This window comes from Pocillopora damicornis, chromosome 10 (assembly GCF_964200805.1).
Source record: "Pocillopora damicornis chromosome 10, jaPocDami1.2, whole genome shotgun sequence".
Classification (NCBI taxonomy): Eukaryota; Metazoa; Cnidaria; class Anthozoa; order Scleractinia; family Pocilloporidae; genus Pocillopora; species Pocillopora damicornis.
This window is the reverse complement of record NC_142679.1, coordinates 13,086,240-13,110,663: the sequence shown is the minus strand read 5'-3', so window position 1 is coordinate 13,110,663 and position 24,424 is coordinate 13,086,240. Positions and strand designations below refer to the sequence as shown.

General features: G+C 35.4%; 3 protein-coding genes across 3 annotated transcripts; 2 read left to right on the top strand and 1 right to left on the bottom strand.

The window, feature by feature from the left end:
* Positions 1-31: 31 nt before the first annotated feature.
* Positions 32-2,048, top strand: LOC113671739 (uncharacterized). The gene is made up of 2 exons (XM_027187991.2): positions 32-836; positions 1,376-2,048. The coding sequence occupies exons 1-2, from the start codon at positions 84-86 to the stop codon at positions 1,580-1,582; spliced, it is 960 nt and encodes a 319-aa protein (XP_027043792.2). The 5' UTR covers positions 32-83; the 3' UTR covers positions 1,583-2,048.
* A 552-nt stretch (positions 2,049-2,600) lies between these two features.
* Positions 2,601-9,205, top strand: LOC113671749 (glutamine amidotransferase-like class 1 domain-containing protein 1). The gene is made up of 8 exons (XM_027188003.2): positions 2,601-2,857; positions 3,063-3,139; positions 3,865-3,970; positions 4,687-4,794; positions 4,990-5,087; positions 5,481-5,574; positions 6,715-6,826; positions 7,311-9,205. The coding sequence occupies exons 1-8, from the start codon at positions 2,809-2,811 to the stop codon at positions 7,330-7,332; spliced, it is 666 nt and encodes a 221-aa protein (XP_027043804.2). The 5' UTR covers positions 2,601-2,808; the 3' UTR covers positions 7,333-9,205.
* LOC113671748 (serine/threonine-protein kinase 38-like) lies at positions 9,018-24,011 on the bottom strand. The gene is made up of 15 exons (XM_027188002.2): positions 23,766-24,011; positions 23,543-23,594; positions 19,343-19,465; positions 18,227-18,310; positions 17,733-17,856; positions 17,396-17,513; positions 17,148-17,184; positions 16,766-16,868; positions 16,256-16,320; positions 15,264-15,381; positions 14,618-14,650; positions 14,187-14,277; positions 12,899-12,988; positions 12,032-12,120; positions 9,018-11,383 (listed from the first exon to the last, which is right to left on the bottom strand). The coding sequence occupies exons 1-15, from the start codon at positions 23,888-23,890 to the stop codon at positions 11,265-11,267; spliced, it is 1,371 nt and encodes a 456-aa protein (XP_027043803.2). The 5' UTR covers positions 23,891-24,011; the 3' UTR covers positions 9,018-11,264.
* Between the last annotated feature and the right edge of the window lie 413 nt (positions 24,012-24,424).

The window sequence follows — 24,424 nt, the reverse complement described above, 5'->3', positions numbered from 1 at the left end:
AAAATGAAAAAAACCAATAGGAACTGTCCTTAAAAATCGTTTCCATTCTCACATCGTCCTTTGGTTGAGAGGAGCTTACAGTTATGGGCAGCAACTCTCCAGCTTTTCGAGTTGTGGCTTGTTTACTGAACATCTCTGAAGCGCGAAATAAAGGAATAGTAGAATCAGTTGCTAATGCAGCACTTAACTTTCCCTCCAAATCAAAAAGCTTTAAGTGTTCTTCAACAGTTCTGAACATCTTCTCAGACTACGATTACAACAGATCAGTTATAACCATCGCTGCTCCGGTGGAAAACATAGAAGAGAGCGTGTTCCGTGCTTGCCAGGTGGCCTACAAAGAGATAAACCTGGGAAAACACAAAGGAGGTCATCCCCGGCTTGGATCTGTAGACCTTATCCCTATCCATACCATAACCACAAGTGTGTCTCTTGCAGAATGCGGAGAGATAGCCCTAAACCTTGGGAAACGGATCGTTGGCAATATAAAGGAGACTTCTGTTTTTTTATTCGGTCATGCGGATCAGCCTTTAGTCAGAGGACTGGTTGAGAGGCGGAAAGCTGTTAACTGGTATCAAGGTGCATACGATATGGATTTCAGTAGGGTAGGGTGGGATCTTGGCTCCCCTCCCTCGCAGAGGTATGGTTGTACTGGAGTTGGTGCTATTCCGTACATCACCAATTGCAATGTCACTATAGACTGTCAGGACTTGCAGCTAGGAAAAGAGATTGCCAAGGCTATCCGTGCAACAACTCCTGGAGGTTTGGCTGGTGTGCAATCAATGGCATTTGAACATGAAGGAAGAGTTGAAATTGCCTGTAATGTTGAAGCTTCAAAGGTATGCATTTAAAGGGGGGGGGGGCGCAGGTAAGATCAAGAAAGCTCTAGCTAAGTGTGACAGAAATCAAATTAAACCAAGGTCTATAAAAATTATATAAATTTAACCTTCTTCTCCCTCATTTCTTTGCCTTTGGCTGGCACCTGGTGTTGAACCTATACTCTGATTTAAGTTTGGGACCCCCTGAAAAAATAACTTCATGTATCCCCCCCCCTCTCCTGTTATGCTTTTCTATGGGTGTAGCACTTTGAATGTGTATCAATACTGTAATGGGAGGGGGAGGGGAGGGGAATATTCATTGCTACTTCTCATTCACTGAAGGTTATCCTCCAGCATTTCATCAGCTTCACTGACAGTTTGCTAGCACTCACTTAAACTCCTGGGTGGAGAGAGACACTGTGAGAATCAAGCATCCTGTTTTAGAACACAGAACAACAACCAGACCAGGGCTTGAAGCTCTACCTTCCTTTCTGAAAACACTACACACACCACAAGCTTAACAGGTTACATATATGATCAAGTCCACCATTTACTTGCAGGAACTTTCAAGTGAAGGAAATTTTCAATACACACATCCTGAAGAGATTGAAAATAGAGTGAAAGAAATAGCTGCAAAGAAAAATGTCAAGTTATATGGGACAAAGCTTGTGGGATTTACCCCAGATGAAGCCTACAGAAGAGCAGTTAATGCTCTTTGTGAAGACAATGCCACTGCTTGGAAATGTTCTACTGAATACAGAATGTGAGGTTGATTTGTGAAAACCTTTGTTCTTCACCAGAGTATTTTGAAAGAAAGTGGTACATAGTTGTGGTCTCTTTGTTGTGGCTGAAAAGAGCCTAGAAATAACATTCACATTTGATTAGAGATTAGAAATGAGAATGGAAATATGATATTGAGGATGGTGATGGTGATTGTGTAAATGGAATTCCTGTCAACTCTCACACACTGGGCAGGATTCTTACACCTGCAGGTTGAAAACTCCCATCTCATCGCCTGAACATCTTCAAAAATATCAGGAACATCTTTGGAAATTTCTTGATTATTTTAGATATGATAAAATCCCCTATAAAATGCTGTCAGTCTAAATTGAAGATAAAAATCTCAAACAGCATTGATTGCTTGATGGAGAAAGTAACAGAAGAAAGTGATGGCTATACTATTGTCATCTGCCCAGTGGATAAGCTAATTATTAAAAAAAATTTTGACACAGAGCAATGTTCTCATCACTGTAAAATACGTACTTTAAAAACCATGTTGCCGTATGAGCAAGTAGAGAACATGACTGGTTATTAGATAAAACCACGAAGAGTAACTTGCTGTTTACTTTTGTAGCACTGCATTTGTATGTCTTCTATAATTGCAGTTTTAGTGTGCAGTGAAGGCATCTAATAATAGAAAGAATGAGCATTAATTACAAACTTACCACTGTTTATCTGGCCAGCCTGTGTGATTTAGACCCCCTCCCCCCCTCCTTCCTTTTGACCAATGCTCAGCCATCAAAACGTTTTTTATGTCTCCCTAGCCTTCAGCTGCTGTGAAAACCAAAGGTGGCAGATATAATAATTACCAGGAAAATACTGAGCACTTGCTTAATTCCCAAGATTACATCTGCTCTGCAGGCTATAGCAGTTGTGTCCTCACACCTTCTGACTAGGAGAATGTATTCTATCTGACACTGACAACAGGGGGCAAACTGATATATTTTGTCTCATTTGACCAATAAAAAGAGGGAAAGGATTATACTGTGGACCCCCAGTTACTTTGAGAAGTTGACAACTTTATTGATGTCTCCATAAGGCTTTAAGGTCAAATTTGCATTTTCCCTACCTCCTTAAGCATCAAATGTTACTCGAAATAACCGCTTACAGATTTTCTTTGTCTGATCGCAATCATGTTTGTTTACCGAGCTCAAGTCAATTAGGCTGGAATGCGCTACAACGGAGGAAGTCTGGGAACTGAAAGGAAATCAAGATGGCCGCCAAGCCGAACTGTTTAATAGTTTGCAGTTCTGCAACTCAAGGTTCGAAAGAAATTTTGCGTTATTCAACTTAAATACATAAAAAGTAGATAGATAAATTACCCGAGATGCTGAGGGTGTTTTTGCAGCATGGTTATACGGAATTATAAAACATGCGCAGGTTTTTCACAACAAAGTACTACCAAATACCATTGCTTTTCTTCTCGGCTTAAAAGTGAACTGAAAATTTTCATTTCACGTTCAACAGGCGTGTCAGCTCAATCCTTTATTCATGCATTTACTTTGACGCACTCAGTATTCAATGTCCAGATCGCAACACCACAAGTAAGTAATATGTGTGGTGCATGTGCCACTTGTCAGTTGTAATTTATTTTTACAAATTCTCTCTATTTTAATGTTTTTGTTGTTGCTGTTGTTTGGAATTTGAAAATTTTCTTTCCAATGCGTGTTACGTATACAAAGCAAGCTAACTAACAGACTAAACATCCACCAGATTCACTGCTGATTGGCTAATTGAGTGGCTGATCAACTCACGTGTAATATTTGTCTGTCGATTTGTCTGCAGCTCTTTCTATATAATTTTGTTTTATCAACTGATTTGATAATGCAAATTGGCCACTGTTATGAGTTTTTAAAGCTGATGTTTCGAGTGTTAGCCCTTTGTCAGAGCCAATAAAGGAATTGTGGGTTGTATGTGTGTTCATATGCAGAAAATGGAACAACACATTTTACGTAAAACTAGACTAGTATACTATCTCAGTGTTTTCCATTTTAGGCAGTTAAACTGGTAAATTCTACCCCTTATAGTACATCATTTTACCACCTAAAATTCAGTTGGTGAAAGGATTGATCTACCAGTTTGAAAATTTATTTTCCCTGTTATGCTTAAAATAAGAGAGAGCATTGCTAGGTTTGACTCTTTAGTATATCGAAAAGGGTTTGGAAAATTGATCTAGGCCAGCAATTCTGACATGTTATTTATGTATGGACTTAAAAAAAAACCATGCAAATTGTAAGCAGGAGTCAGATGTTCAGATTTCCTCTTTTAGGGTCAGCAAATAGATTTTGTGAAATCAGATGATAACAGCAGGAAGTGGTTGAATGAGTTTCGAACCAAACCATTTTCAGTCCCTGGAAAACTTGAAAATGTTGATGGTGAGCATGAATTTTAAACAATAGATTTAAATAAAGGTAACTGTCAACTGTCAAGGTCCATCTGCAAGAATTTTCCTATGCAAGCTATCTCAAGCAGAGGTCAACACTCTGCTGGAGGTGTTTCAGATTATGACACCTTTTGCCCTTCTATTCATGTTCCCCCAAAACATTTTTTTCAGCCCTATATCAAGTTCTTAACTAGTTTCTCTTACTAAACAGCAAAAAACTGAAATTGTAAAAATTTTGATCAAATTTTGTTGATGGTAACCTATGAGTGTGAATGCTGAGCATCCTCTTCATTGTTTTAAAGGAGTCATTGCTTGACTTGCATTTGGTGGCAAAAAGGGTGGAAACAAGCCAGCTCCATCCATTTATTACACTGCTTAAACCAAAACATGTTATCAAAAAGACAAAAGTGACACTTTTTTGTCAAATTGGTGACTAATTTTTAGAAGCCAAATTAAATTTCTACAAACCATAGTAACTAGCCTGGAGTGGTCTTTTTTCATACCATTTTCATTTTCCACTGTTTTGTGTGTATTGAAGATTTAAGACAGCTCACTCGGGAGATTCATTCTACACCAGTACCAACTAAATTCATTTTCTAAGAATAGGTTCTGAGTCTGGACCGTTCTTGAGATCATACATAGTACAGGTTCACCTTTTAACTGTGTGCTATAAATGGAAATTTTTTACTTTTGTTCTTGAATCCTTAGCATCAAGATATGGTGCAGTGCTTATCCCAAGTGCTCCAGGAGCCCTTCATGATCTTGCTCAGGACAGTGAGCTTGCAAAACTTCTCAATACATTTGTCCATGAAAAAAGTGGGTAGACTTGACTATTAATTGATACTTATGCTGCTTACGTTATGAATGCTAGTAAGAAAACTTTAAGAGTCTGAAAAAGTCATTTGGCTCTTTGATGTATTAGTGTAAATTTCAAGTATATTAATTTCAGTTTTTTGTTATATTTTTTTAATAAGTATTAAATAATATTTACTCTGTCTTTGTTACAATCAGAGCCCATCTGTGCCATTGGTCATGGTGTTGCTGGACTCTGCTCAGCAAAGAGAGAGGATGGAAAATCTTGGAGTTTCAAGAGCTTTAGTATGACAGGGGTAAGTACAGGAAGTGTATAGTACTTCCAGTATATAATTATCACCCCTCTAAGTTTACATTTAGGGTGATTCCATACAAGCAGAACTTGACATAGACTTGTGGATCAACTCATGAAACTTTGAACATTGTTGAATCTTTTTTCAGGACAGTACTGAAAAACTGTTAAAAGAAAAGGAAAAAAAAAGAAAAGCCAAAGAGGGGAAGTTAAATTTTTAGTCATTTTATGCTGAAAGGTTATCATAATTAGAAAAGGCTAAATTGATGTACAAAATACAATTTTTGTCTTGTATCCAAACATATATATTTGTCAGGAGCTATCGAGTAAAAATATACCATATACTATTAGATACAAGACAGAACCATCTGTGACAAAAGAAATTTATGTTATTTAGCCATCAGTTTTTGAATCAGCTCGTTCAGCTGATTTTTCGAGTCTACCTATCATTCTGGAAGACTGGATCAAAGATCATGGAGGAACATTCAGTGGTGGGTTATGTATTATTATGAGATTTAACCACGAAGAACATTCTCTCTTTACCTACCTCTGGAAGTGCACTTCTGTTCTGCAAATGCCATCACTGTTTACATTCATTATACTTATTCAGTACAGCTCAGGAACAAAGGAAATAGCAACTCAAACAAGGTTAATTAAAATCATTAATCCTTAACATATCTTTGAGTTAATAGAATAAGAAGGTAAATTTTGAATGCAGGTAGAAAATAATAACAGATGTTTTTCATCTCATCACTGGTGTGGGACTAATATAAAATCTGAGTGCTTGCCCTGTTATCAAACGTAAAACTGAAGGAGGAAGAACATTTACTGTGACTGCCTGTCAAGCCTGGAACAGCTTACCGCTATCTATGTGGAAAATAGCGTCACTTAATTCTTTTAGGAACTCTCTTTGGAAAAAAATTTTTGAAGAACAGCAGCTTTTAAATCATTTATTCTGTGATTTAGTTATACTTTTGTACTTTTAATTAATTTTATCTTTTATCTCTTGTATTTTTATTTGTTATAATCTCATAGTTAGGCCATAGTTTTTAACATCTGAATTGTACATAATTTTAGAGGGCCACTGGTTTGTTAGAATTTTTATACTATTTTAGTGCTACCCTCTTTAAATAAAGTCTTTACTTACTTACTTACTTACTTACTAGTCCTTTTGAGGAAGTGATCTGGATTCCATGTTCTAATGTTCTACAACAGAGCTAACAGGAGCTCTAAGGTTTTTACTAGATTCATACATGAGTGAGTACTAGGAAGGGAATGAGAGAGAAATATGGGAGTGATATTTGCAGTAATAAGCAGTAGTGAAAATAAGACCTGAAAAAAATTCAGGCCCATACAGGATTTAAACCCATGACCTCTATGATACAGGTGCACTGCTCTACCAACTGAGTTAACAAGCCAAGTGGGGGCTAGCCATTATGCTGGTTCCAAATAAACCTGCAAAGTGACACCTTATTTTCACTACTGCTTATTTAATAAGTAGTATCATTACCTCAAAGATCACTTTCATGTTGATTTTTTTTTCGTAGTTCACATGTATGATTTTCATATATTTACAGCTAGAATGGGAAAGATGGTAAATATTTCCATCTCAGGCATGATTTCTTTTTCAGCCAGTGAACCAGATGGGATGCATGTCATCATTGACAGACACCTTATAACTGGACAAAATGACACTTCAACACTTTCAGCTGTTCAGAATCTAATTCTTCTGTGCAATGCAAGGTAAGCAAGGATTCTTCCCCGACAGTATGTTTCATTATTAACTCAAGCTTTGAAGTAACACAAAAAATAACTCAACTTTGAAATAAAAGTGTTAAGAAGGCAGTACCTGAACTAGTATGGCATGTGATCAGTGTGCATGCGCGCAGGCTCAAGGATATTTTCAATTTTTAAGCTCGTAAGCAAGGTGACTCGTACCATTATTAGTTTTTGAGAGCCATATTTTTGAGGACTTTTTATAAATTTTTATTATTAGCCATGTTACTGTGTTGAGGTTGTGTTGGCCGATTAAATGTGGATTTGCTTTCCAAAGGGTTTTCCATTATTGCTCAAGGACAGTAAGTTAATGTAAAAAAATGGTTAATTTTGAATTTAATTTAAAAATGAAATGTTTGACAAAAGTGGAACCCTTCTTTAATCTTAGCTGATTTTAAATGTCCAGGTTCTTACTAATTGAAGGTTTTTTTTTTCTCATTATTTTTTTCAGACAAGGCAAGGCCAAGAGTTGAGGCTGACTGTGATGGACAGCTTAAAAAAATATACAATAACTTAGTCTGCTCAAAAATTGAATGAAAGTTGATATGGTTGACATCACTGTTTCTAGGAAACTTTCTAGTTACAGAAGTTAATAAATGGGTGTCTGGTTGGTAGCTCAATACAATATTGTTTTTCAGAGAATGTTCTTCATTTCTTGGAAATATGTATTTCTTCATAACCCCAGTAACTCTCAGAAGTGATTAACAAGTAACTTCTCCCTATAATATCCATACATTATCCGCCGAGCTGGTGATGAGAATACTTGAACTTATCAGGTAATAGTTGTTATCTTGATCTAACAAAAATTTTTGCAACTACTTTACAAAGAAATGTTTAGCAGCTTGAGGGGAGGATTAAAACTCAGATCTTAAGAGTTAAAGTGGAGATAGAAGTCAAAGAACATTAAGAAAGAAAAAACCTTATATTTTCAAATTTTCTAATTGATCAAATGATATGACTTGTAGATGGATGTCTCAAGACAGTCGGATTATGGAGAAAATGAATTGACTTTTAATTTACAATGGGTTTTTAAGTTTTACAGTAAGAGATACTGTTTTGTGGTGTTCTTCAAATTGTTTTTTTTTTTCTGTTGAAATTTATTTTCAAATTGACCTGACTATCTGCTAAAATTGAAAGGACAAAATGTTTGTGCTATGCAATATGCAATATAAATAGTTTTGTACATTCAACTGTCAGTGAAAATCCAGAGTTTTGCACCCTAACACCAGCATGTTTATTCTCCTTACTGTTCTCTACACATTTCCTTAAGTGCAAGAAAGGAGAATTTGTTTAGTGATCAAGAGCTTCTTTAGTTAGTGATCATTTCCTTTATTCTTGTGATCTTCATCTTTGATTCAGGTGTGATACTGTTGGGAGAAATTAGATGTTAATCACTCTTAGGGGTTAAAGGGTTAATTACCTTCTTAATATTTCTTTGGTCATGTTTCTTTGGTGGTATCATAACTTTGAAGAAGACAGGAGGAGTTGTAGGTTACCAGGCCAAACACCAGTACAACTTATGCCCTGTTCACACCAATTTAAACAAGTTTCATTAAACATGGTTTTTTTAAACATGGTTTTAAACATGTTTGGCTACATGCGCCTGCAGTGTGGGCAGGTAGTTTACTAAAACTAGTTGATTAAAACAAGATTAATCATGTTTAAGCTTTGATGTGAACAGGGTATTACTTCTCAGTATCAAATGACCCAAATAACCTAGAATTTACAAACCTATAGAATACCAGAGTGAAAGGTGGTGTGTGTAGGGCTTAAAAGGGTTGTGGAAGCTAAGGCAGCTCTTTTTCATTTGCCAAGAACATGAATTGAAATTATGGACTTCAACTCAGAATAAAGAAAATGAGATAAAGAGTTGTGCTTCTCAAAGAATTGAGTTTCTTGTTCTGATTTGAAGAAAAAAAGGAAAAGTTTTTACTCTAGAATATTTTCATTGGTGTCTGTTTCAAAAATTAGTGGCCATATGATAAAATGCTTTTTGACAAATGAGTATGGGTAGGCTGGATGGGAAAATATTTGGCTCTCAGTCATGACACAGAGACCTCACTGAACTTGATCTGTATGTCAAACCTTTGAGCCAAATAATTTCCCATTCAGCCCTCCCACTCATTCAATAAGTAGATATTATTGGTAACACTCAAGATTGCAAACTGTTGTTATTTTATTTGTCAAACTCACTCTCACCTAAACACATTGATAGTTCAAACAGTACTCTGGCTAGATTTAAGATATGTTAATTATTAACAAAATTGACAGACATTATTGCATTACATCTTTTAATACTGTTACAACTGATAGTTTTAATCCACAAATTAAATTATTTCTTGCGTACATGTATGGTTTTCATACTAAGAGCATTGTTAAACTTGTCATAACTTGTCATACATCACGACTCCACTCACCCCATGATATTGAAAGAACTTAGTTGTAACTTTACATGGGATTTCAATATCTTTACTAATAAGCTGCTGTTGATGGTGCAATAGACAGCTGTGATGTAAAGCAAAACTCAAACACTAAAGTTTGCTCACAGGATGAACAAACGCCAGTTAGAGGTCTTGAGGCAGTGGTAGACTGCTGGTAACTGGCTTTTCTTGGAAATTCTAACCATACACCTGGCCCCAATTGTGCAAAACATGGACAATGTTATCCACTGGATAAATCTCCATCTGGTGTATAGCACAGTATATTTTGTTAACACTTATCCATTGGATAGTGTTATCCAGCCTTTACACAACTGGACCCAGGAATTACAAAGTTTGGCTACAACACTGCTAAGTTGAATACATGTACTTGAGTATCAAAATGGAATGATTACTAAATGACACCTAGGAACCCAATCAGCTTCATTCTGAAGTCATGTGTTCCACTGAAATGTTCTTTGTGAGCCTGTTTTTCTATTATTTATATTTACACTACAGTTGCATTGTTAAAGATGCACGTGAATTGCTTATTGACCTTCTGTACAAATATTGCAGTTGAAATGCATAATTATTTTCTAACAAAGTTTCCACTTAGTCTATCACTTAACTGTCCAGCTGATTTAACATTGAAAAACCATATTCCATAGTTGGAACAATGATTCATGCCTGTACAAAAATTTTGTGCCATCAAATCTAAAAGACCACGACATATGTAAAGATTTGGGTTTTAAACTTGGTTTACCCTAATGTACATGGAAGTGGCTGATGTTTTTATTACCTTGAATTATTATATAACTATACTTACTGCCAATCTAGTTTTAATTAATGACTATTTTTCATTTAATTATTTTACCCCAATTGAATATGAAACATACTGTAATTTAAACCATGAAAACAGTACTTTGGAAATGGTCAAATTCGAACTAACAAAAATAGCTTCTAGTATGTTTTCTTTTATTAGCTCTTAAGCACGGCATCAAATATTTATGAAATCTTGTGTCAGTTAACCACTAGACAATATCAAAAGATAGCTATTGATATTCATAAAAGATTACAACCTCTCCAGCCTTTTATGAAGGTTACAATATTTATAACCACAGATAAGAATTGTAATGAAAAGCAGCCCAAAGGCAAATCATCTACCACAACATTTTGGTTAAGAGCCCTCTGCTGACACAACATTTTGAGGGATTGAGGTTGGGGGGGGGGGGGGGGGGAAAGACTTATTGCATATCTCTTAAGGAGAGGGCAGGGTCTAAAAAAATAAATATAACAGCATTCACAAATGAGGCATATTAGCATCTATTTAATGACTAACAGAAGAATAATTGTACTACTGTCTACACTCCAGCAGACCTGAGGAGTGAAGGGGGAGAGATTTAACCAGGATTTTCTGATATGTTCTGAGTAATCAGTGTACAAAGTCATACCACAAAGGGAGAGAGAGCATGGTACTACATATTTAAAGATGTTCAACTGAAAAAACCAGCAAAAAACTGTAGACTTCACCAGTAGTAAACCACAAGCAATATAAGTCATACATTATCCACCAAATTTTCCAGATTTAAAAGAGAAAGAACATTACTATCAGAGATAGCACTTGAGGAATTTTAAAATTTTCAAGCTGCAATTTTCACAACATTAACGTTAATGAGGCCAAACTGCAGTCAACAATGCACTTATGAACTGCAACCAGCATTTGTGTTAGTTGACTGTCACATGAATGTGTAAGAAATATGTAAATTAATGACAATTACAGATGTAATCTGCAAGAATGAAGAATTACATTTTCTTTCCTGGCATCTAAATGAACTCTTGTGATTCTCATTACGCCCTCATGTCTTGTGCAAACTTACGAAGTAAAAAATCTGCTGACAAATGTTCTTCAAAAGTATCATCTTCAGATTTACACCTAGATTGATAAAAAAGATCATGTATGCAGGAAAATATGTTTTACAAGATGCTGTTCATAGCAGTGGAACCTTAACACCTCGTTGAGTGAGTCCTTCGAATCTCTTGAATGTGTAGTTTAGGAAAACCCAGTCTTTACTACCTGCCGCATCTGACTTTGTGTCTCTGAACCAGTCTGAAAAGGAATAAAGCATTTTGCATTTCATTTCCTGTGTCAAACTGATAGAGGTTTTAGTTGCATACAGAGTACATAGTCCTACATGTAAATTGTGTGAACCCAAAGTAGGCTGCCAAATGCACAATTAACACTACAAAGACCAGTTTAGTCTAAATTCCTTGCTTATTACTGAATGGATGTAAATCTCCATATCTAAAATTGCCTGATTTTCCCACAAATTATTAATCAAACTGTTCCATTCCCTTAGGACTTTCTGCTTATTAACTCTTTTTCAAGTACCTTACCTCCACCAACTGGAAACCAATGAAATGACCAGTACGCAATGCAAGTACAGGCATAAATGGGGTAAGTTCAGCCCATCATATGTATTAAACAAGCATGGTGACCTATCCTTTTTGTTGTATTTTTTGAAACCAACATTGGTAAATGGTAGGGAACATTTAAGGAAAGTTTGTTTAAAAAAAACCGTTTGATAACTTTTTTTCCCTGAGGAACACCTTAACCCTTCAACTCCCAGATCAAATTTGTAATTCTCCTTAATGTCAATCATAAAATTCTTATGATGTTAGTTCAAAGAATTTAGTATTATTATTTTTTTAAATTAATGTAACTACTGTAGATTCAAAAATCAAAACATTTCAGTACTTGAATCCAGTTCTGATTCCGGGAATTCATCAAAATTAGATGTGTCATCAATGGATTTCACATGTATTGGAATGGCCGCAGGTCTATCCCTGTAGATAGGAAAATTCATTCTATTATCAATCAACTCATAATCAATTTTAATGGGTAGTCAGTATAGATAAAATGGTATAATAGAGCTAGCACTTAGGTGCTGTAGACATAAACAGCCAGTATCTTGCAATCTTCTAACATAGCAGTAATTAGTAGTTACGCCCTTATCTCCTCCTGGAGCATAAGCCAACAATGATCTCCCTCCTTCACCTCCTCCTGTCCTTGGGTAGTCTTTTGAGTGTGGTCCAGGTGCAGCCCCAATTCTTTGTCTCAGCCTAAACATCACCCACAAGTGTTTTTTGGGCATTCCCTTTTCTGTTTGCCGAGGGGAATCCATTTCAAGGCTTTCCTTGTAACATAGTCAGTATGTTCCCTCAAGGTGTGGTCAATCCATTACCTCTTCCTCTAATTGATTTGTATTTGAATTAATGTATTTTTATGTTGCAGTTGAAGATCCTGAGCTTTGTTCTGTTCCTCTACTACCACAGGTTCATTATAAATTACATGATGTTGGGGTTCAAATTTTCTTCATGTTTTAAGATTTATAACACATTTCCTATTTTTGACCTGAATCACTATAAAATGAAAATTGAACGAAATTTGAACATTTTAAACCAAGAAAATTTAAACATCAATTTACACATACTAGTGATAAAAATTTCAATATTTTAAAATGAAGGATGAGTATTTTTGGTCTTTTCAGCAATCCATGTGATTGTTAAAATCTCAGAGAAATTGAAATGAAATACATCATTGTACAAAAATGAAATAAGTTACCTGATATTTTGCCAATCTACATCACAAAAAAATGGGTGAGCTTTTATTTCATCTATGTTACTGAGCCTTTTATCTGGATCACAGCACCATCTGAAAAGGCAAGCATTCAAAGAGAATTTGTAGAATGGTTTAGAATAGTTTAAATACAAAAAATTATGGACAGCAACACAACCGAAATCATAATCTAAATTTAAGTGATATTCTCATTCAATAAAAAATAACAACTCATTGGCCTCAGACAATTATCATTGGCACAACTATTCTTTTCCAATTTACCAAAAAAAGCAAATGATATCTGTCATATCAAATAAATAACTCTCACAGAGTTGTTACAAAGCACAAATTTACCTGATAAAAAAGCTGGCTGGATCTCTGGCTGACAATTATTCAGTAAAGCCAACAGGCTTTTCTACAGTTACAAACTTACAATAGGTTGATATCAAACAATATCTTGGAGCCTCCTCACTTGAATTGAATTTAGACTCAAAAGAAATGGATACTAATTGGAGTGGCCAAATGGTAAGAACAAAAGTATCCCAAGGAGCACTTAAAACTCCACATAACTACAATTTAACTGACTTAAGCTCAAGAAAATGCAAGTGGCTGAGTAATAATTGAATTTATCCCTTTCACTCCCAAGAGTGACAAAATAGTGATTTCTCCTTACAGTACAAGAAAGGTGGTGAGGAAAGAGAAAATATTGACTGGGGGAATATTGTTCAAATTTCAATACAAAAATTATTACAGTGAAAATGATGAGCAATGTTCAGTAGACAGTACAGAGAATTGATACTTTGACCTAGAGAATGAAAAGGTCTTTTTCCAATTGGCTGAGAAATTTTTGAGGAGGTGAGCGTGGCCTAGTGGTTAGGGCGCTGCACTTGTAAGCCGGAGGTCCCGGGTTCAAGTCCTCCTCCCTGCCACTGGACGGATTTGTCTTCGGTGGCCCCGAATTAAACTCTTTGTAAATAGCCAACTGGTCTGCCTCCTACCAGTTGGGGTTTTTAACGAGTTTCTGTTCATTAACGATATTTGTTTCCTTATTTACAGTGTCCCCAATTAGCACAGCAGTGCTAAAATGCACTGACACTTAAATAAAGTTATTATTATTATTATTATTATTATTATTATTATTATTATTATTATTATTATTATTATTATTATTATTAAAGAGCTGCAAGTTTTATAAACCAATCACAGAGCATTGTAAAGCAAAAACAAATGAATTCAGCTCTGGATTACCTTCAACACTGACTTTAAAGTGTTGTAAAAACATCAAAATACATACCTTTCAATTAAACCTCTTGCATTATCTGAAATGGGCATCTCAGGTGGAAAGATCAGCGTTTCTTTCCAGTTCATAACCTTTTTGTATGTTTCTAAAATCACAGAAAATCACAGCTAGAGTGACAACCATGCAGCTATGTCCACTAATCCATGTATCTACTGATTGCAAGTTTCTTATTGTAATAAATGTGGCATTTAGGCTGATGTCAGCTTAACACAGTGTTTTCACCAAAACAGGACCCACTCCAAACAAATTTCATGGTATTCTATTTTACACACCTTATGGGTTATACCCTTGTAAATAAAGGCTGCAAATAAATCAGGTTCATTAAAGCAGGGTGGTACAATACTGTCAGTCTTAAGACATTCAATAAATACCCAAGCACAGAGTTAGGTGAGGTCACAACAACAAGAAAAAAATTTAATGCTCACCTTGTGGACTTTCTGAGCAAAATGGTGGATAGCCTGAAATAACATCATGAAACAAATACAAAAAAAATTAAACATAACAACAACAAAATAAATCAATATTTGTTTTGGTTATGAGGTGTGGTGGTCTGGCTTCCAGTTGTAACGGTACGAAAGAACTCAATGCAAACATAATTTACCAGCCACAAGATCAAAATAACAATTATGATGTCAGAGGAGTGGGGGAAAAGACAAAGGTTGGAAGATAAGGAGTGAGGAATGAAAGATAAGGTTGGAGGGAGAGTGTTGACATGCTGGGTTGGAAATATGAAATATCATAATTTATTTAACACATTCATACTTATTTTATACATAGAGACATGAACGATAGTGCTTCACAGTGGAGGGCAAAAAATGGCGTCCAGTCTTTAAGATGTGTTGGTCAGTAAGAAAAAAAACCCTTAGTATGAATGAAATAAAAACAGCATACCTTGGAAAGTGCTTGAATGATAAATTTATTTACTTATTGCAATGCATCAAAAAACTAACTTGTTTGCTTTGCTCACTTCTTAGTTTTTTTGATGCATCCCAACTCTATTTACATATTAACAAGCTGAGTCATACAAAAACTAAAAATTATTAAAAATTTTCTATATTTCTCTTAACATACCTATTAGCATTTCATACATGATCACTCCTAATGACCACCAGTCACAGCTTTTATTATAACCTGTCTGATGAAACACTTCTGGGGCAATGTAATCTGGAGTTCCCACTGTAGAATATGCCTGTTAATTGAATTTTTTAACATTTTATGAGCTTTCTAAACTTATGATCAATCCATGAATGCACTTGCAGCAAGTAAAACTGATCACTTATCCAAGTTTAACTTGCAAATTGAATTGTTCAAAGTTAGATAAAAATAACAATGTGTTTAATAAAATAATGATGTTTAAAATAGCTGCATTACTATTAAAAATCTGACAATTTTCAAAAGATATCATTGATAGTAAATATTCATTATAAATCAAGACGAAACTAATTTATTATTGCTACTAGTAAAACTTTGAGGTACCTTCTTTATGTCTAATGGCATTTGATTATGTGGTATGATTGTCTGAGAGAGGTTAGTTCCAAAAGGGATTGTGACTGAAATTTACCAACAATTTGAAACCTAAACAGAAGCATTTCACTGATGATATTTCCCAACAGAATTTGGCTCTGGAACCACTTTAACATCTGTGTGATCCACAAGTGAATCACAGGATTCTTCGAGAAGGAAAAAGTCATTTTTACCCCACCTTGAGTGAACAATATTACATTTGACAATGTCAGTGACAGATGATACCATGACAGACATTTTGACAACCTGAGCAGGATTAATAAGCAGTCAACGGACAAATTCTGGTTATGCTTCCCTCTCTGGTTGTCAATAAACTTGTCCCAATCACCAATGACAGCCCTTTTCATGGCTACCCTCACTCAGATGATCAAACTTCACAGTCAGATGTTCAACTTCTTGGTAAAAGCCATTAAACTTCATCGTATAAAAGATTTTGATGGACACCTCAGCTTGAATTTTAAAGCTCATTTATTTATCAATATCATCAACTTGTCAACCTTCTTGTTCTGAGAAAAATTTATTTCAAGTTAAGAACTTACCAGTTGCCTCCTGTTTTTCTTCCATGTTGCTGCTCTGCCTTTTGTATCTAATGGTTCAGCTGATGCTAAAGGAAGGATGTACAGCATGTAACTTCATTTTCAGTTTGGGTTTACCACATTCACTAAGTGTTATGTGTGTGGGAAAACTCATAACTGTAAATTTGAAATGATTTCAGAGAAACACAGGGAGAAGAAAGAAGAAAAGTTGTAGAAGGAAAATTAGATTAACAAATTCAGCATTTTCAGCCCCTCAGTCACATGTTTTTACTACATTGACTTTCAGGCAACAAGTAACATAACATTATGTAATTACTACTAACAGTAACTGTTGAAAATTTCTGAAATCTCCCTGGTTGACCAGAACCATTCATTATGCAATTTCTTTGGGGATAACAACTTCCTTACCCTTTTCTGGATGATTCATAAACTGTGAACTTTTTACTTTTCTTTCAAATAAATCCATTCATATTGCCACACTCTTAAATACCTTAAATGGCACTTTTTACTTACAGAAATCTTTCATATCACTTGGTAAAATTTCTCTGTAAAATTCTGTTCTGTGTGCTTTCTTGAGACCAGTACAAAGACCAAAATCTGCTAATTTGATGTGTCCCTATGAAAATAAAAGTATAATTCAATTTAATTTGTTGCCTCACACTTAGAAAATTAGCTGCCCACATTTCTTCTCTCCTTTGACAAGTTGACAGTCTACCAGAACAGGGTTGTTTAAAGCTGGTTTCAGATCTGAAAGCTTTTAAAGAAAATGCAGTATAGTTCTTTTTGTCTACAATCTGATGTTTGGATTCTTTAGAAGAGGTCATTTGAATGTTCATTTGAAGGAACAAAAAAATTTAAGTCTTAGTTTGAAAAAGTAACTGAAAGATGTACATACTTTGCTATCTAACAGCAAATTGTCAGGTTTAATATCCCTGTAAAGAACAAAATGGTGTTTGTGAAAAAAATATTAAATCAGTTAACTATCATAATAATCAGTGCATTAGTCAGACATCTGCAGATTTAAATAACATCTAATTCAATGAATTCACAATAATTCTACCCTTATAGGTACAAGTATAAAAACCAAGCAACAATAAAAAACACAATTAACAAAGTTTTAATAACAAGTCTAGTGCTCCTAACCTATGAATAAATCCAACTTGGTGAATGGAATTTATAGCAAGAACTGATTCTGCTATGTAGAATCGTGTCTCATCTTCAGTAAAAGTGTCTTTTTTCATGAGCATTGTCATAAGATCACCTACAAGAAAAGTCATCTTAAAGGTGAGAAAAGTATCTAGTTCAAGCACAATCATGTTCTACAGCCCAAGTATGGCTTCTAGAAGGCAGCTGTTTGCCAGTACATGTATATGATTTTCAAACCTCACCAAAGCCAAGGAAAATAAACTTTATCAAAATAATCTATGAGGTCTGAGCAGTGAGAGACCAACTCTCCTGTAGACAAAGGTCATGTGCTTACCACCTGGAAGAAACTCCATCACTAAATACAGATAATGCCCATCCTGGAATGAGTAGAACATCTTCACAACCCAAGGATTTTCTGCCTCAGCAAGAATGTCTCTCTCTGCACGGGCATGAGCAACCTACATTACAACACATGGTGTAAAACAGATCAAGTTTGGAAAGGTATTTTAGAAGAGTTCGGGTGATATCACAGAATTACCAGACGAGTGCTCTTTCTTGACTAACAAAAAACACAAGTGCAGACTTCACATATCTTTTTCTATGAGCAACCTACATTAAAATACACAATACAAACCTTATCAGGCTTGGAAAAGGTATCTATTAACATGAGGATTTTGTTTATATCACAGATTTACCAGAGCTCTTCTGACAATAACAAAACAAAAAAAAACAAACAGACAAACAAAAAAAACAGTGAGGTTATTTATACTACTCAACTTTTTTCCAGACATTGAAGATAATAAGATTAGGTTTTAATTTGTAATTTACCTGTTCCTTTTCAAGCATGTCTTCTTTTCTCAAGATCTTCATTGCATATACATGGCCTGTGTCATGCTTTTGTACTAAACGTACCTACCAAGAATACACGATTCCAGCAGTTTTAAACAGTCAAATACAAAATACATGATCATCATTTTTCTCAGACATATGCACACATTACCACATATCTGCATGAATGAACATATTTTTACATCACAATCATGATGTTTTTCAGAGTAAATTTTAAAACCACTTTGTGTAGATTACATGGTGATAATTGTTGCCAGATGAAAAAAACCCCAAGTGAGATTTGATTTCTAAGCTACCATCCATTTTTTTAAAATAAGTGAAAAACTATGTTTTTGATTGAAGTTTTGAATAATTCTTATCTCTCTGTGTTTTTTGTTTGTTAGCATATGAATCACCATGAAACAAAGGGGAACAAAATTGAGCTAGTTTGAATACTTTTACATTGTGAATAACAAAAGGAAAAAGACACCTCAGTGAACCATTCAAATTTAGTACTATCTGGTAGATCTTAAATTGAAGTTTATTTGATATAGATTTTGTAATAAAAATTAGTGATAAAAAGGAACCAGGTCATATTCAAGTTCTAGTACTGGTTTAACAGTATAAAAAATCATAAAAATTAGATACAACATAGGAATAGCATGTTTACAAAAAAGTTATTATTTTTAGACTATTATTTCTAGACTATTCTTTTAAATTCAAATGTTGTTTGTAATTATACAATTTTACACATCTTAATACTTTTTACATTCTAATCAGTTTTTTAAAAACTATCATATTAATTTTTTGGCTGTTTTTTTCAATTTTTTAAGATTTTACTAGAACTTGAAAATGACCTTGGAGAGGTTGAAACATCAAATTTTTTAATCTTGTCAATAAAAATCATTTTTTTGGTTTTACTAACTACATCTCCAAGTTACCACACAAGTGAAAACTAGGTTTTACTGAGTAACATTTAAGCAACAGTTTGAGACCAGACACAAAAAAAAAATAAAAAATTTATACTGTGGTTACAAGTTCATATCCATGTTACAAGATTGCGGAGGTGATGGCTTCAAAAATTTAAGGCAATAGTAGACTAATGCGTATTCTCACCTCGCCAAAAGCACCACGTCCAACCACCTTTAAGGAATCAAAATCTTCTTTCCCAATTCTTGATCTTTTCAGTCTCAAAAACTCTGTTTCCTTCTTTGCAAGATGGCTTCTTGATTCTTTTTTCTAAAAGGAAAATGAATAAAATCCAAGGAATAATTCACCAATGATTCCTCTAAGTCAAAATACCAATACCTCTGTTTCATTAAGTTTGAAAGCTTCAATGATAACTAAGAAAAATACCCTTTCCATTTACCTTTTTGTAGATTCTTCTTACAAGAATGAATAGTAACCCTTACAATGCCTAGAAGGGTTACCCTATCTCCTATAGCTTAAAGATAGCTTGGTTAACCTTTTATAACTCCCATGAGTGACCAAAATAGAATTTCTCCTTTTAATACAATGTTAAATTATACAATATCACGCAGGTCAGTGATGAGAATAAAAACAAATAACAACTATGGGATTATTAGTTGATCCAATACCAAATTCTCCAAAATAACATCATTAGAATTGTATGGCAGACAGCAAGGACAAATACTTATGAGATTTTGGTATTAAAAGGGTTAGAGTATATCTCCTCTCTTTGCTTCTGTAGCACCTGTACTTAATACAGCTGATTTTTTTCTGTGATGTAGCACATATTCATAACAGGGCCGACTTGTTCAGTAAGTTCTATCTCATCTTGATCTGTTTATTAATGCAGCTTAGGAACAGACCAACAGACCATTCACTTCTTGATCTTTTTCTCCTTCCAAGGAAAACTTTACTGCTATCTTGCAACCAGGGTGTTAATTTAGCATCAGTGGGCAGAAAATTCTCTCACCACTAAACAGAATCCTAAAGTTAAATTTTGATGGCCTAGGCTATTATTCATTTTTAAAGGCATATTGATTTTGCTCCAGTTAGTTTTCCCTGTTCTCATGCTGCCATATTTCTTTATAACAGTGTAAATGCGTGACTTTCGAACTTGCGTGACATTTGCGTTACAGTTGGCCTTTGTGCCATTTGATTCCTTTAAATAGTTTTTCTCGCCTGCTTTCATTAATCGCCTGTTCATGTTTTATGACAGTTTTTCCGACATCGAATTTAGCTTCGCGGAAACTTTGTTCGAATCTCTCATCGGATTTCATATCTTTGCGAACTATACCATTTTTCACTTCTTCGTTCATGACCAATTTTATAGCTTCCTCTTCAGCATCTGCCAAGGCGATCTCCCTTTCCAGCTGAATTCTTCTTAAATTGGTTTCCTGATCCAGGTACTTCATTTCGACCTTTAGCTTCGCTGCTCTGGTCGCCGCCTCTACTCTCTTTGACATGACCGACGACCTAGAAGATCTTGAAGAACCTGAAACCCTTGACTTTCCAGAACGGTTTGATTCAGTTTCTTGCCTATTAGATTCGAATTTTTCATGCTCTCGTTGTTCGACTGAACGAAGGATTTCGGATAGCCGCACTCGACATTCGATAAACTCCCGATCGCACAAATCGAAATATCGGTAAGCGGCACCTTTAGCGCTTTCATCATCAAGTAACTCGTCATAAGATCGGTATGCCTGGTTAAGTTCCTCTTTAATTACATCCAGGATTTGTCTTTCCTTTTCTAATTCTTCGGTACCCGGGTGGGAGTCGAGCAATGAGTAAATTCTTCCAACATGTTTACGCAATTTGTTTTCCACTTCTTGTTTCTTTAAAGCGCGAATTTCCAATTGATAGGCTCTGCCTTTGTCAGTCAAAGTCCGCTCGTGCGGTTCTCTCAAATTTGGAGGATCGTGTTTCCTGCCACGAGGACTATTGGCTTCGTCTAAACTAAGATCTCTTAAATCACATAGTTCATTCGGAATTTCAACTTCTGCTTGTTCCTTCTCCAATGAGAGGATCTTTCGAACTGTAGCTCGAGGCGATCGACTACCACTATCGCTCATCCTCAACGAATTTTAATTCCAGCCAAAGGCGTCAATTGGTGATATTTTACTGTTGCGGCAAACGAACATCAAGGCTCGATGAAATGCCAAGAAAATCGTGACCGGAGAAAAATGCCAACCAAATCCAGGAGATTGATTAAAGTTATGTCCCTGTAATATATCCCCTGGATTTGGTTGGCATTTTTCTCCGGTCACGATTTTCTTGGCATTTCATCGAGCCTTGATGTTCGTTTGCCGCAACAAACAGAGTGGCTACAATACTTCCTCATAACAACCCTGGACATGTAAGGGGAAATGTGAAATTCATTAACAAAACATAGAAACAACCCTGGGACCGGAGTTACTCTCCCACCCTACCTGTACATGTAACTCTTCTGGGGAGGTGTATATAATCAGGCTCTTTTCTCGATCAGTGGCTCATCATCGAGCCTTACTTCCTTTAAGTACAGACATCTGAGAGCTACAACTCCCTCTTAACAAGCTGCTTATCCACAACTGCTTAAAGACTCTTATCCCCTGAAAAACTTTATTATTTAAAAGGTCTCTTGTTTATTTGCTGTGAAATGTTGGTAGCTCTTATGCACAGTGACCTCACTTGTCAAAAATTCACCCCAGGCCTCTATGCACAAAGTTTTTCATTAATCTTTGCCACTTTCTAATTTAAATGTGGGTGATCTTTGATTTCAGTGTTTTCCTATTAAAATTCATCAGTCCACACCATGAAATCATACCTTAGGGATAAAATTAGCTATTCTAATGTAAACATTCTCAAGGCCTATTGAAAAAAAATAGAGCTGTGCCACAGGAAACTGACTTTTTTACTTTCTGCTACTTATCTAACCCTGTAGTAAATAAATAGGGTTACACCAACAGACAGTGATTCCTTTAACACTTTATTTCCTGAGAGTGACTGGCATGTAGTTTCTCCTAACAGTTTCACCCTTGAATCAAATATAAAGGTCACAAGAATTAAGGAAATGATCACCAATTTGAGAAGCTCCTGATCATCAAACAAATTCTCCTTGCCATTACCATAGGAAATAGAAAGAGAACAGTGCAGAGAATATGAATATTAATGTTGGGGTGTAAAGGGTTAAGAGTATAGGTGTGTGAACCCTTGCAAAGACAAGTAATGCTTCAAATATGACATCACCTCGGCTATATTGCTGGTGCAAAACAATGAAACATAGGTTATATTGATGGTCTGAAACCATAACAGTGGGAGATAACTAAAATGCTCATTTGTTTCTCTTATTTTTGTTTCTTTTTGTTTCGGGAAACAAATAAGGCTACTTGTCACTTGAGGGGCAAAATCTACACAGGTGTTTTAGACTAGAGGCTATTCCACAGAAAAATCATTTCCTAACCTTCTCATAACTAGTCCAAATCCTTTCTCCCTTGAGAAAACTTATATACAGAGATACTAAATGTACAACATAAAAAAATGATATACGTCAAAAGCAAAACCAAAGGCAACATACAGTTCATCAATCGACGATGTAAAAGTTTATGTCGTCACGTTCAAGTCGATGACACTTCAATAATTATTGATGGCGAAATTAATTATAGTATTCGTGATGTTGATGGTGATTTTTTTGACGAAATATAATGACGTCCAAACCTTGTTTTTCAAACCAGAGAAAATCTGTTTTATTTCGCAGCTTGGCCTTCATGCTGTGTCTTTCAATCGTTAGGGAAAATTTACATGACTCGGTCTGATATGTATGCAAAAACTTTGCGAATTAATTTTCCGCTAAGCTGGCGATATTACGACACGAGCTTTCTCAAGTTTGTTTGCGGTTAAAATCCTCTAATATCCTAAATGTCTTTTAAACTGCTGTTGTACTATCAAGGTCGAAAATTAAACAGCTCAAAATTGGATAAAGTCAAAACACATGTCAGCCTTAAGTAAATATTCGGGGCAAAAAACCCTAGTCTACTTAGATACAATGCAACATTTTAAACGAACCCTCGTAAACGTTCGGATATCTTCGATTATTTTCCAAACGAAAATACTCGCCATTCGTTGCAATTTTAATTTACAGAATAGTAATACTCGGCTTCTCTATTAAAAGTAACAATTTGATTTCATGTCAGCAACAACTACTAATCTAATTCAACTCGGGTTTCCTGTACGTTGTGAAGTTTCGATAGCAAGTCATCGCCATTCATTAATTCGTAAAGTAGACAAAACTTGAAGCACTGCAACGAAAGGTACTAAATGCTCCGAATGTGTCAAAACTTAAAACATATTACAGGAAATACCCTACCAACTCACCTCTTCTTCTGTCAACCCTTGTTGTTCCATATTCATTTCCAAGACTTTCCATCTAAAACAAGAAAACCAATAATTACTTCAAGGCCACAAATTTCGTGAATCTGTTTTTACACAGCAAACTTCTGGCCATGGGATGTACTTCTGCCATGAATGTACTAAACTCGACGAAGTTGGGACACCAAAAAACACTAATTTACACCAAGGAGATGTTTTGCGATCAGACCTGTTCTGTCTCTCTTGGTGTTGAGTGATCAAGTTTGCGTAGAAACTTTCAATCGTTGCTTTGGTTCTCGCCACCTTTTCAAGAGTATGATTGGAGTATCTATCGGTAGCTCCATTTGTACTCATGGCTGTGTTAGCCAGCAACAAAATTCCTGGCCGGAAAAAGCTTCTTAGCCTTTTAAAACAACGACGTTCCCAACACAACTGCCTGACGTGACGAACAAGTGTTACACTTAGTCACCAGTTCTCCGGTAACGAAAGCCAGACAATCAAACTAACGTAAAAATTGATTGGTTACTGTACAAGCTGTCGTTTTTGTATAATTTTCTTAAAAGGCTTCTTCTAATTGGACATAAGATTCTCAACGTTGGCGCGAAACGTCCATGACGTCATTAAAATATTGTAGTTGGGGAGGGAGGGGAGAGGCAAAATGATATTTGTTCGCCGCCTGAAAAGAGGTTTTTCCTACTGGTCCTGCGTCAAAGAAAGAAAATATACTTGTTTTGTAAAGAAAATGGCTACTAGTTTGTGTGGTTCGAACAATAGAAGTGCTCTATCTTTAACCAAATGAAAATGACTTATTTGATTTCATGACCATGGATGGATGGGGTGGCTGGGTATAATTTGGCCATCGCTTGCGTGCTTTTTGGTCAGTGGCCT

What these genes read in the sequence shown, in the direction of transcription:
- LOC113671739 (XM_027187991.2), top strand. Translation starts at nt 84, where the DNA reads ATGGGCAGCAACTCTCCAGCTTTTCGAGTTGTGGCTTGTTTACTGAAC. An exon ending in GTAATGTTGAAGCTTCAAAG is followed by an intron (nt 837 to 1,375) that starts GTATGCATTTAA and finishes ATTTACTTGCAG; the next exon opens with GAACTTTCAAGTGAAGGAAA.
- LOC113671749 (XM_027188003.2), top strand. Translation starts at nt 2,809, where the DNA reads ATGGCCGCCAAGCCGAACTGTTTAATAGTTTGCAGTTCTGCAACTCAA. An exon ending in TTGCAGTTCTGCAACTCAAG is followed by an intron (nt 2,858 to 3,062) that starts GTTCGAAAGAAA and finishes CACGTTCAACAG; the next exon opens with GCGTGTCAGCTCAATCCTTT. An exon ending in AAAACTTGAAAATGTTGATG is followed by an intron (nt 3,971 to 4,686) that starts GTGAGCATGAAT and finishes TTGAATCCTTAG; the next exon opens with CATCAAGATATGGTGCAGTG.
- LOC113671748 (XM_027188002.2), bottom strand. Translation starts at nt 23,890, where the DNA reads ATGAGTACAAATGGAGCTACCGATAGATACTCCAATCATACTCTTGAA. An exon ending in GACGTGGTGCTTTTGGCGAG is followed by an intron (nt 18,311 to 19,342) that starts GTGAGAATACGC and finishes TATTCTTGGTAG; the next exon opens with GTACGTTTAGTACAAAAGCA. An exon ending in CAAGTTGGATTTATTCATAG is followed by an intron (nt 17,185 to 17,395) that starts GTTAGGAGCACT and finishes TGTTCTTTACAG; the next exon opens with GGATATTAAACCTGACAATT.